A 13937-nucleotide genomic window follows, 5' to 3' on the forward strand; every position below is an offset into this window, starting at 1 on the left:
GTAAGTATGTAGATATGCAACTAGCCTACGTCCATGTCCTGGCATGGATCCTACAACACAGCACTAGTCTGGCAAAGTTCTCACATTTTTTTCTTGTAAAATGCCACTTTTAGCCATTTACTAATCCCCAGTTACAGCTGAACAGAAGCAGCCTTGAAAGGAAGGGTTCCTTTAATAGTTCACTAACTTAGGCACAAACAAAAATGTAAACAACATTCCTGCTGCTATCCTATAGAAAATGCCTCCTACATTAAAAAGTCAGCTATTCTAAGAGCAGCATGAGAAAAAGGAATTAAAACAGCATTAGGCTGGGCTCAAACCTGCTTAAAGCAAGCGGGAGCTAAGAGTTTAATTTATACAGGTGATATAAAGACTTTCATAATTGTACAATAAAAATTCAGGTGTCAGATCTCTACTTGTATTGCAATGTTACTATCTTCAGTAAAATGCAATAATCTTACATACACCAGGAATAAGACATTAAAACTACATCATATTTAAAGAAAATATTCAGGGATCCTTTAAATAACTACAGAAAACTTACCATATGTAATCCTAAAATTAAAGGGGTTATTCACCTCAAATAAACTTTTAGCATTGATTTGAATGAGACACTGGAATCCACAGATTGCCAGTCTGGGCATACTTAAAGTTAACTTAAAGGTGAACTACCCCTTTAAACATGTAGTACCAACCAACATATATAAAAAAAATAATCCTTGTAATTGTTGAAGTAATAATGTACATGATAACAGCTAAAACACCCCTAGAGACAAAAAGAACATTACATTTTCTGCTATCTTAAGTTCACTCATCACCACATATTATTCAAATAAATGTAATTGAATCAGGGGACTCAAAGGTATAACCAGACATGTACCTCATTTAAATGACTAGTTTTCATTATAGGAAAAAATTCACATTATTGAGCCATGCATGGAGAAACAGTTTGGGATCCTAACCCATAGATGAACAATTACTGCCTTAATATCTACATCCTGTCATCAACAACATCATTTAATGCAACATATTTATACAAACAAATAATGGATAAAATAAATCTTAAATCACATACATTTTATATTATATGTAACACATTTTGGCTGGAAACAAAGTATGCAATACAATGCATTTGTAGGTTTCTTGTAATTGTATATACCCAACTCTTCTCACCAAGGGACTTTCTGAATCTTGTAACAGCTTGTCTACACTTATAGCACTGCACCTACAGAGGCTACAGAGCCTAACACCATAACATTGCTATCAAAAGCATGTATCTAATATGTGCAATATCTATGTTGAGAGTAATGCCATGGGGGGAGGGGTATGGCCACTTTTGACATAGCCAGTCTAAGCTTAAATATTTACTTGAAGAGAACAGATAACTTCTTACTTAACAATGGGATGGATAGTAATTGTTGGAGGTGAAAGCCGGGGTGGCACATCGTATTCTTCATTTCCCGAAAGACCATTATAAACCTTAAAAAAACAAAAATATTTTACTTCAGGATAATCATATATCTATAATGTCAGTTTAAAAAGCAGAGATGATTTAGGGGCATATGTATTATGCTGTGTAAAATTAAATTCATCGTAAAAAACAGCGTAAAAATCTGCGTAAAATAAATGGAGAATTTATCAAGGTGTGTGTAATTTTATGCCATGCAAATGCCAGATTTGGCACCATTATTTTACATTGCTTCCAGCGGAAGTCATTCTTAGGGGCCTATTTATCATGCTGTGTATAAAATGGAGTGAAGCATTACCGGTGATGATGTCCAGAGCAACCAATCAGCAATTAAGAGTTCCACAGTTAGAAAAAAAAGCAAAGATCCGATTGCTTTGAGCAACATCAGCTGTAATGTTTCACTCCAATTTTTACACAGCGAAGTCTGGCGATGTGTTGTGTATTATCCCGCTGTTTTCTTACACAGCATAATAAATAAGCCTCTACTAATTCTCTGTGCAGCTTAACATTACTGTTAATCGTGTAAAAACATACATATAAATACAGTAAGTGTAGCAGTTGTGAAGCCACAAATAAAAATTAGCATAGAAAAGCTGTAAGAATAGAAAACGTGAATAGAAACCAGCGTAGATGGTAAAAGTTTGTTAGAAACCTACATAGTTTGCACAATTACACTGGTTTCTATGCAAGTTGTTATGCTTGTTCCTACTGACTTTAACAGAGGTTTAGGATTTTTGTGTGAATTCTGGTGCAAATCTCTTATTATAAAATTCTATCCTGGGTAAACTTTGATACTGTCCATCTGGAGCCTCATGGGTTGGATGCAGCCTTCTAGGAGGTACTTATGGCCCTCAGACTGCTAAAGAGCACCCCTGGATGACATTATTTTATTATAATCTGGCCCCTGAACATGTAGCAGTTAATAATTTCCCCACTAAATGGAAACAGTTGGACATTGATGTCCTATATATGAACACTGATAAATTGAAAGTAATTATTTTAGTCTTCCAGTGCAAACTACTCCAAAGCAAATCAGATGTCATGTATCATATCAATAGTGGTGAGAGTGTGCTGTACATACAATTAGAGCAAATCTCAAGAGACTCACCTGCTCAGCTGTATCCCTAGAAATTATTTTCCACTGCAGTGTGAACTTTATTTATATGTAGACTGGAAAGGGTTCCATAAAAATGTAGAAATTTCTTACCCTAAGAGTTTCTAATGGCGATTCACGACGTTTATGATGTTTATGACGCATAAATCCAGCTTCAGTACTCATTCGACTGTGCCTTCCATTTAAAACAGAGCTAGAAGGTACACCGAGTTTTGGTGAACCATCATGTGTTACACGACATACACTAGCCGGATTGCCACCAGAAAGATCTCTTGTGCACCAGGCTTCATGTGGTGTAGACTGGTCTCTACAAGGCACATTATCTGCATGATGTAAATGTCTACATGTCCTGCTGTCAGGTGGAATTGGGGGTGGTCTTTCTGGGGGTGGAGGAGGCTCCCTTAACAGAGGTGGTGGTGCTGGAAGTGGTTTATCTTGTTTTCGGACCATACATGGAGATGACTAAGGAAACAAAGTAAATGATTTGATGCTGTTTTAGTCCTCAGCAAAAGAAAAAAATGGCTCTTAAAGGAATTGTTCAGCATAAAAATAAAAACTGGGTAAATAGATAGGCTGTGCAAAATAAATATGTTTCTAATATAGTTAGCCAAAAATGGAATGTATAAAGGCTGGAGTGACTGGATGTCTAACATCATAGCCAGAACACTACTTCCTGCTTTGCAGCGGTCTTGGTTTCCACTGATTGGTTACCAGGCAACAGCCAATAAGAGACTTGAGGGGGGGCCACATGGGTCATAACTGTTGCTTTTGAATCTGAGCTGCACGTTGGGGATCAATTGCAAACTCGACGAAACACTTGAGTCCCATGTGGCCCCCCTTCAAGTTGCTGACTGAAAAAGCAGGAAGTTGGGTTCTTTTCTGTTTTCTATGTATTCTATGGAAAGCTGAATTCATCAAGAGGTACCAATAAGTAAGGCATCACTGGAGACTACAATTGACTACGAGTTTATTCCCTGAGGCAACGCTCTTCTGTAGAAATAAATTACATGGCCCATCCCGCACACACACATGCCATTATAAATACCTCATTAATGATTTTCACAATGGGCAGATTGGCATCATATATAAGGAGATACACAGCTTTTGCTAGGTGTGCTTGCCTAGTCAAGATTCTTATCTGTAATAGAACAGCTGTGTTTCTCCTTATCTGCCTTAGATTCCTTCACCTGTGATACTGACATAAAAGTCTATGGATGAAATCTGCTCACATGTATCGTATTAGTAAACTGTAGCAATGCCATTTGCAACAGATTTTTGCAGACATACTTAAAAGTCTTTAGCTCTGCTGTTCATTACCAGATAAAGGTAATACTGATAAATGGTATCTACATTTTTTTAAGTGATTAAGTCTCTTGAATTAAATTCTGTTTTAATGTACATTACTTTCATTACATTTATAGGTTTATCTTCTAATGCTTCAAAGCATATATTTCCACATTCCTTAAAATGACATATAAATAGCTAAAAATGTACCTTTGGTGACCCAGTAGGACTAGCGCATGGTGAGCGAGCTAAGCCTTTCTGAATCAAATCCAATCGTGGAGGCACTGGTGGAAGATTAAGATGGGGTATCTGCAGTGGTTCAGGGGGTGTTTTTCTCCTTTGTGAGAGTGGAGAAGACCCTGGCGACGTCACTGGTGAGTTCTGTCGTTCATTCATCTTAAAAAGGAAATGACCATTTTAACATCAGCATTAAAAATGCTCCAGCTTGTGGGGGACCCTATTCTCTGAACTCTTTCTTTCTTTCTTTTTCCTCTCTTATCTGTTTTATTTTGTTTTTTTTCTATTCTTCAATAATTGGAGATTTTTGTGGCATTGTTTCATTTTGCGATTATTTTGTGATAACTTAAGCTATTAATATTGTATTGCATGCAATGTTTATGTGGCCTTATGTGCAATGCTGTCCACTATGTGATTGTGCATTATTTTGTTTTATTTTCTTTTCTTTTTGTAAAACTAATAAAAATTTCTGAGTGAAAAAATGCTCCAGCTTCTACAATAAAGTCTTGTTCAACGTAGCAAAATGGTCTCTCCCTCTATTTCTCAAAGAATTAATTCTCTCGAATAGGTTTATGCACTAAAGAACATAACAGCCAATCAGCAGTTAGCTTTTACTGGTCACATGTTTAAATGCAAAAACATTTAAGAGAAATAAATCTAACCTGATTTTTACATGTTAACTCCTGAATGTATTCTGAACTAAACACAAAAAAGAGCTATAAAGAGCACAGGTGTTCCAGTGAATTGCATGGTTGCTTATATAACCAAATGCGAACAGGCAAACGTTTAAATAAAGAAAAGTGCTGTTTTTTTTTTTTTAAACTCCAGATTCCTCTGTCGAAGTGGGTGGTGAAATCCGCAATCAATAGGAAATAAAGACAGAGTCAAGCATCAAGTGAGGCAATGTCAAACTGTCTAAAGGTGAAAATGTTGGGTTACCTTTCTCAGAGCAGCTAGTCGATTCATTATCAAGCATTCTTCTCTCAAATCATCATCATCAAAGTCCAACATAGGAGTACACAGACTGTCACTAAAACTGAAACACCGGCTTTCATCTCTGGGATCGAAAGGATCAACTATTATCGGCTCCGTACCTTTAATCTCACAGCGACAAAAAGGACAGCCCTGGCCATCAGACTCCTGTGCAAAAAAATTATTTTAATGTGAGAAAGATTTCATTTGCAAACACACTTTTATCCCTTCAATAAGATAATAACAAATTACAGTATTCAGTGAATCATTAAATACACAGTAAATATAATGCTTCGAGTGGTTCTGCAAAACAGTTTGATATTTCCTCAGAACAGCTGGTGTTGTTTTATCTAATCTCTAAAAAAAATATTCTGCAGAGCTTCATGAATGAATACAGGTCATACATACACTGAGTCAGGCACCAATGTTTTAAAAGTATTTCAAAAAGGATCAGAGAGATTGATACTTGGTCCAGTTAGTTTGAAGGGTTACCTTCTAAAAGTATCTAAGTTAAAATAATACCCACAAATCACTTTGAAAGAAACCTTCCTTTGAGAGGTATTATAAGTGTAGTCACACGCTACAGACTCAACAAACTCTACTAGTCTTAAGCTGACCATAGACACAAAGATTTGATCGTACGAATCGAGGATTCCTACGATTTTCGGACCGTGTGTCGGACCGTGTGTGGAGAGTCCCGACATTTTTCGTCCGGCGGAGATCGGTTGTTTGGTCGATCGGACAGGTTAAAATATTTCTGTCGGCTGCCGATAATATCTCTGCATGTATTGCCGATCGTACGATTTTCAGAGGGAGACTGTCACCAGCTTTGTCGGACATAACTTTCACATGTTCGTTGTCAGGGGGAGAACATCGGCTGATCTGTTCTTTTGTACTTTATTTGATCGGAATGGTTAATGGCAGGTCGGGAGATGTGGAAGTCCGATCATACTTTGATTCGTATCATCAGATCTTTGCATCTGTGGCCAGCTTTAGACTCACAGTAAAATAGTGCTGTTAAGCTGGCTATAGATGTTGAGATTTTTAAAAGATCCGATCGTCATCGTGAGACCACGATTATCTCGTACGAATTGTCCATCAACTAAAAAGACCGATTTGCCAGGAAAATAAAGGGTAGCTGCCTGCTTGGCCCTGCAAACATAGATAGATTGCACTGAGGCCGACAAAGATTTTTTAACCTGGCCGATAAATTTCCTTACAGATGTCGGCCGAAAAATCGTAAAATGTTCGATCATTCAAATCCCACTAACCGCACGATAATTTCGGAGGATTGGTCGGACTTTGCTAAAATCGGTCGTTCGGCAAGAGAAATCTTTGCGTCTATGGGGACCTTTACAGTGGTCTATTAAGCAGATCCAAGAAAATTGCTGCCTTTGCTTGCCCTGGGATATTGACACTTGACAGATTCCCTTAAAACCCCAGTAACTAATCGAATGAATAAAATGAAGGCATTATACGACAGAATTGTTTTCTGAATCAGGTAATTTTTTTTTAAATTTTAAACTTGAATTTTTCAAGATTTATTTTACCACGGCTCTGAAAATAGCTCGAATCTGAAAATGCACCTAAAACCTGTCGAGGTGATGTAGGAGTCAATGGCAGAGGTCCCTTGAACCATTTGAAGATGTTAATGTGTGGTTTCTTACAATCTACTTTTTTCTTAAAGGAGAAGGAAAGCTATGGAGGCATTTTATTGCCAATAGATTAGCTGCAATAGTGCAAGCTAGAATGCTATATTTATTCTGTAGAATGTTTTACCATACCTAAGTAAAAAGCTCTAGAAACTCTCTGTTTGTTTAGGATAGGAGCTGCAGTATTAACGTGGTGTGACATCACTTCCTGCCTGAGTCTCTCCCTGCCCTGGGCTCAGATTACAGCAGGGGGGGGGGAGAGGAGCAAACTGAGCATGCTCTTGCCCAGGGCAATGAGGTTTAAGCTGAAGACAGGAAGTCTGATACAGAAGCCCATGTGTACACAATAGAAGGAAAGAAATGCAGTGTTTCTTTTGACAGTGGACTCCGAGCAGCACTACTTTGGGGGTTTACTGGTATATTTAGATGGATCTTTCTGATAAGGCTTACTTAGTTTTAACCTTTCCTTCTCCTTTAAATTAGAAACCATTTAAGTTGTGAGTTCATTCAAGTTCATACGAGGTCTAAAAAAGCTCATATAAACTCTAAAATTTGACCTTTGAAAAATAACCCCCTAAAACGTTATATTAGTTGATCGAGCACCTACAGATAAACTATTTCTTAGCAACACACATCTTTCGTTTATTTGAGAGTGGCTTTCAATATACAGTGCCAATGAATGGCATCTGACTCCTTTTATCTTAGTGTGTTAGAACTAAACCCATTATATTGTACACAGTTTATCTGCTATCTCCTCTGTAATCATGTGCCTTTTTGCATATTTATAAAGACTATTGCAGTGTTTCTTAAGCAAATATGTCATTTTTACCAGTGCCACATAACAGCACATTAGATTTCAATGCATATAAAAAAATTTTTTTTGGTGTTTCAGTTCCTTTAGATGTAAGATTACAGGCTGTCATGTGTAAATTCAAATTCACATCTGTTTCTAGTAATAAGTAGTTGATACCAAGCACAGTCACTGGCAGGATTTACATGCAGCATGATACAGAATAGTCTTGTTTCCTCACCAACATAAAGTACTATAAAATTCTGATTCACAGATTTCTTGTAAAACAATGCTCCAACATCTGGTTTATCTAACAGTTCACAAACTGGACTAAATCTAACAGTATTATAATAAATTTATGTTGATTCCTTTCATATACCTGCAGGGCTGGAACGAGGGCTAGACAGAGTAGGCACCCGCATGGCCTTAAAAAGTTTTTCAATTTTTATAAACCGCCTGTTCCAATTCCCTCTTGCCCGTGATTCGTACTGCGGTCAGAAACACTCCCCACTTCCCTCTTGGTGACAGCTGGCACAGATGCATATTTGTGGGCAATATCTTGGCTTCTGCTTGCACAGGTAAACAGATGAAATGGGGCAATATGATGGATTTTTGGCTGCTGCTGGCACAGATACATATTTGGGGGCAATATGGTAGATTTTTGGCTGCTGCTGGCATAGGTACATATTTGTAGACAATATGATGGATTTTTGACTCCCGCTGGCACAAGTACATATTTGGGGGCAATATTGTGGATTTTTTGGCTGCTGCTGGCACAGGTACAGATTGGGGGCAATATGAGGGACTGGCTGCTGCTGGCTCGGGTATATGGGGCAATATGGTGTCTGCTGGCACAGGTACACAGATGTTTGGTGAAATGTGATGGATATTTGGCTCCTGCTGGCACGGGTACAAATTAGGGGCCATATGATGGATTTTTTTGACTGCCGCTGGCATAGGTACAGATTGGGGGTAACAATATGGTGTCTGCTGGCACAGGTACACAGATGTTTGGGGCAATGTGATGGATATTTGGCTTATGCTGGCACAGGTACAGATTGGGGGCAATATAATAGGTGCTGGCACAAGTACATGAGGCATTAGGAATGGTAAGGTCGGAAATGGTAATGCAGGACCGGGTGGGGGTGGGTCCTGGGGCACCCTAGGCAACGGCTTCAATCAGTGCCCCACTGATTGAAGCCGTTGCTTAGGATGCCAAAATACCTTGGCCCAGCCATGTATACATGCATGTTCTCTTCTTTACATTAAGTGGCGATTGGTGTTGAGGGCGATGGGATAAAGTATATCTCCTATTCTGCATCCTTGACAATTGACCCTGAAATCCCGGTACAGTCATTGCACTGCAGCATAGCAGTAAGAGTAACTGAAGTTTATCGGAGCACGAGTCATATGACTGGGGGCGCCTGGGAAACAGACAATATATCTAGCCCCATGTCAGATTTCAAAATTAAATATTAAAAAGCCAGTTGAAAGACGGCTTTCAATGCAGAATTCTGCTAGTGCAGCGCTATTAACGGATGCATTCTGTAAAAACTTGTTTTGCCATGACAGAATCCATTTAAGATAGCAGATGGGGAAACACATTTACCTAACAGGAAATGAGCATGTAGTACTACACCTTAAGGACCCCCTAAAAAAGAACATAGCTATGCGTATTTAGTGCAATTATTCAGGGTACAACTTCAAAGGATATTTCATTCTCAAAGTAACAGAGTGAGCTCTAGAGATGCAAATCATTCCACAATCTTTTTAGTATTCTATCATGCACCTACAAATTTCCTTGTCCAGTTTTTAGGTCTGGAATAAAAAGCGATATGAACTTTTGCTGGGGCATGACTAAACTCATTAGTTCAGCAGTCTAACACTCGCAACAGACAAGCACGGACAACTGACATGACACGGTCTCATCTTCATTAATTACACAAATTTATACTGGCTAGCAATTTTGATTAATGACTAAGAAATACAGAACTAAGTACGTTCCTCAGAAAATGTCATCATTTGGTCTGCCATCCACATACAATGTACACAGGCAACTTTAACAAGTATTTATTTTGTTCCATCACTTTTATAAAGGGCTTCTTTGACACACACTCTACTGATTGGATGGATGTAGGATGGTTGATAATGGGATGAGGTGATGACTGGCACTTATGTACAGCAGAATATTACAGGCTAAGATAGCCCTTTTATGCATTTGTTATAAAAAAAAATGATTATTCAAAAGCTACTGCAGGTATGTGATCAATTATCCAGAAACCAGTTATCCAGAAAGCTCTGAATTATGGAAGGCCATCTCCCTTTATCTTGTGGAGTAAAATAAGTGCATTTTCTTTTATATAAATAACTCAGATGTTGTCACCAGTTTTTTTATCATTTGCCAGTTAGGACAGTCTCCAACTACTTTACATACTCTACTTGTGCATACAATTATAATAGTTTGGGAGGAATCAATAGGCTAGGAAATCTGATCAGCATGCTTCTGTGTCAAGAATGGCTATTTTTTTGTTAAGATGTAAGCGTCACTGGAAAAAAATACATATTATGTAAGAATTATTGTTATTAATGTGCTTGCTATGAGTGGCCTGATCTGCATCCTGTCTTTTTTTTTGGTCACAGAATTATATAAATCCTATGCTAGTGCAAAAATACACACAGTTTAGTAATTGACTATACCTGCCACGATGTTAAACAGGAAGTACACATCAGGTGTCCACAAGGTTCAATCTTTACATCTTTGTCATTTTCTGCACAGATTTTGCACAGCTGAAACGTGGATCCCATTTCACAATATAATTCATATTGTTCCTGGAATGAAAATAGCACACTCGTATCAGCAAAAGGAAACCAAAACTTATGACCGATACAATAAAGGCACACATTAAAAACATATCGATTTTGCATATGAAGAAATTGTCTGGAGGGTGAAATATACATTTCTTCATTAAGAAAAACAGAAGATTATGTACAATTGTGGACTTTTAAAACATGTATAAGCCTCAGATAATAAATAGCAGAGTAGGGCCAAATTAAAAGGGCACCCAGGGCAACCACACTCAAACTATCGGTAGGCAGACTGCTGTTTTGTTGGGCAACCTATGGTCCCACCAAATTGACATATTTTTATATAGGATATGAAAAAGGCAGTTCACCCTGATATAGAGAATCATTTTATGGACCCGATTGGTTGGGCTTTTAATAACTAATTATGCCCCCTTCTAGAAGTTTAAAATACACCATTAAAAAGGGAGGTCAGCTTTATCTTAACTAGAAAATATAATTAGTACCACTAAGAAAGAGGGACAAAGGCACTTTCAAGGAAAAACTACAAGCCAGTAAAGCCTTCAAAGAAGCTAAAGAGATAAGCAATAAGATAAGCAAAAGCAATAAGAAAATAATTATAAATTCACCTCTTAATATGTCCTTATAACAAATACAGAAGGAAACGATAAAAAATGAAGGTATAGTGGTTCTTTGAGAAGTGGCAAGCATACCTGTGTAACTTTTATATGATCATGTGGAGTGGGTTCACACAAACCAGTCAAATCAGGATTATAACTTCTTCCATCAGGATAAAGATAACTACAATAAAAGAAGCAGTAAATAGAAGCAGCTGCATTTGAATAGTAAATGAGAAATGAGTGAATCAAGAGCCATTTCTTCCCTAAGCAAGACTCTACACAAAAGTGAATACACATGGCACCTAGGGGTTAAGTCTTACTGCATTGCCAGGGCCCCCTATTAACTACAGCAGTGAATTCCTAATGTGTTTAATACCATCTTGTTCAATTCCTAAAAAGGGCAGTATGCGCACATAGAAATACTGGGGCGCTACAAACATGACGCAGCCCTAGCAGCAATCAAAACTGTTATACTTACCATGAATCAGTTTCTATTGTCAAGAAACAGGGAAGCAACTCAGGTCACCATGTACACACTTATACTATTTCTGTAAATGGGAAGCAATGTGTGGTGGGGCAATCAAATCAGTCTGCATGCCACTGGAGCATCTGCCTGCATTTATTTTGTAAATTGTAGCACATATGGAAGCCTCCATGACAAGTATTTTACAATATAGGCATCATCCAGGCTTCTACAGTATTTGTAGTAAATACAGAACATGCCCACACACACAATACACTAAGCATTTATTTCAATTGAAAAAAAATAACCTGTAAACAGTTATGTGGTAAATAAATGTTTTAATAACATTCAGAACAATATCATTCATAAGCTGTTCATAGGGTCAAAGTTAATGTTATATTTACACACTGCAATAAATAAAGCAGAGCTGGCAAATGCATGTTTATTAAACTTACAATCCCTCTCGACTGCCATCAATCAGAGCTTGAAACAACGGTTTATTATGAGGTATTGTTTGCAAGATGTTTCCATCAGCAGTTACATAGCCGATTGCCCACTGCCCAAGTCTTGTGCAACTCAGTCGGAAAATGTAACTGCAAGAAATCATAATTTAAGTTGACCAGTTACATTAGTCAGATATTCACTGCTGAAAATAATGTAACATGTCCCTGCTAATTACTCAAAATATGCTAATTAAAAATTAAGGGGTTGATTACTACAGCCCTGGGCAGAAATGCAAATACACTATGGAGTGCACAAGTGTGAACCTTAGGATAAGGGCACACGTTGTGTATTAAATGCTACTCTCCACCTGTGGATGTTAATTAGGTGGAGAGAAGTGGATTCACTCTAATGAGTGGCTTCCTGGAGCTTCACTGGCCTGAGTGAAGCTACATAGAGTTGAGATCAGCCTGAAAAACTGAAAAGCAGGCATTTTTAGGCCGATCTCCGCTCCATGTACCCACACTAAGGTCAAAGCCGTATCTGGCAGTTCAGCTACAGGAAGCCGCTGTTTACAGTGAATCCACTACTCTCCCCCTGATTAAAATATGCAAGTGGAGAAATGTGTTTAATATGTAACATGTGCCCTTGCAGAGAGCACTGGTTTTCCAGTAGTGAGCGCATTGTCGAGGGACAGGTAAGAGGTGTGCCACCCCCCAGTCATTAGTAAAGAGCTGCTGAGTGAATGCAGCACTGTATTTATATGGATGGCCATAGGTCTCTAAGCTCCAAAATAAAGCAAATATACCTGCATCAATTAATTTAGGCAGGACAACAGTTTGAAAAAAAATATAAATAAAATTGCAAATTGCACCACTACTAAACTTTGCACACTGCTTTCCCAATCCCATTAATCTCAGTGGGGAAGGGTGCAAGGTGCACAAAAAATATACAAATCACCTTTTATACCTATAATGCACCATCCCGTGACCTAGAAGTTGCATCTACTGCAGAAAGGGTGCAAAACTTTGCACTCCTGGAATAAATTGCAAAAAGTTGTGCCCTTTTTGTATACAGTGCTGCTTCTACTATACATACAGAAGGGGGCATGTGAGCAGGATTTGTAAATCCCTTGACTTTCTGGAAAGCAAGTAAGAAATGCAAGGGTGCTCCATAACTGCCTTGCCCCATTAATGTTGCCCTATGGCTTTGAGTATGGCACAAGTGATTATGTATGTATGGGCTCTAAGATTCTTAGTTTGCACCCCATAGCACTTAAGAACTTGAGCAGATACCTATAACAAATAGTACTACAGTGTTTAAGACCAAGTTGTTAATAATTTACTAAATGGATACAATCCCCTACATTCCAGTTTTACTATTTTTATTTTGGCTGTATCCCCTACCAATCAAAGAAACACTCTAATTCACCAAGCAACATTAATTAGCTAACACATATTAGAGCGATATCTCACATTATTTAATAGTCTTTACTGTGCCATCTGCTTCAAAATATTTAAGCAATGCTTTCATTAAAGTATTGTGTACTCCTTGACAATCTGCAGAAAATGTCTTACCTCCCAGGTTTAAGGCTATATTTCTGTAAGCGGGCTTTTACTTCATCATATGTGAGGAATGCCATATATCCAGGATGGGTAACTGCTAAAAAGTTCCAATTCCTTAAAATGGAGCCCCATGGCTGTAGAAAAAATATGGATTATTGAAGATAATGCTAAGTTAGCATATTCTTTTATAATAATGAGCGGATAAATATGAATAAAATATGTGAAAAAAGTGAAGCAGAGACAGAAGGCCCAGACTGGCATCTATGGGTTCTGGCCAATGCCAGAGGGACTGCTGTAAGATGCCATAGACAGTCACTATGTAGTGTGATAGTAGGGGCCTGTTTGTGCCTCTGTGTACTTAAAATGCCAGGGCCTTTGATAAAGCCCTGTTTATACTTTATTAAAGGAGAACTTCTCAACTCTACCTACACCAGTAATAGATTTTTCAAGTTCTCCTCTGGTGGGACTGTGTTGATCTAGCTTTTTACCCTTCTCAATAAATATGTTTCTTATTCTATAGCACATAGCC

At 38.0% G+C, this 13937-nt stretch overlaps 1 protein-coding gene across 1 annotated transcript in view; it reads right to left on the reverse strand.

The window, feature by feature from the left end:
- The window catches only part of cblb.L (Cbl proto-oncogene B, E3 ubiquitin protein ligase L homeolog), a gene marked incomplete at its 5' end in the record, with an annotated part of 88541 nt that overhangs the window by 23739 nt on the left and 50865 nt on the right, over positions 1 to 13937 (reverse strand). Inside the window, 8 exon segments of the mRNA NM_001091959.1 lie at positions 1394 to 1479; positions 2676 to 3044; positions 4077 to 4262; positions 5043 to 5243; positions 10215 to 10346; positions 11033 to 11120; positions 11858 to 11995; positions 13421 to 13542. Coding sequence (NP_001085428.1) covers positions 1394 to 1479; positions 2676 to 3044; positions 4077 to 4262; positions 5043 to 5243; positions 10215 to 10346; positions 11033 to 11120; positions 11858 to 11995; positions 13421 to 13542 — 1322 coding nt within the window.

Source organism: Xenopus laevis, chromosome 2L (assembly GCF_017654675.1).
Source record: "Xenopus laevis strain J_2021 chromosome 2L, Xenopus_laevis_v10.1, whole genome shotgun sequence".
Classification (NCBI taxonomy): Eukaryota; Metazoa; Chordata; class Amphibia; order Anura; family Pipidae; genus Xenopus; species Xenopus laevis.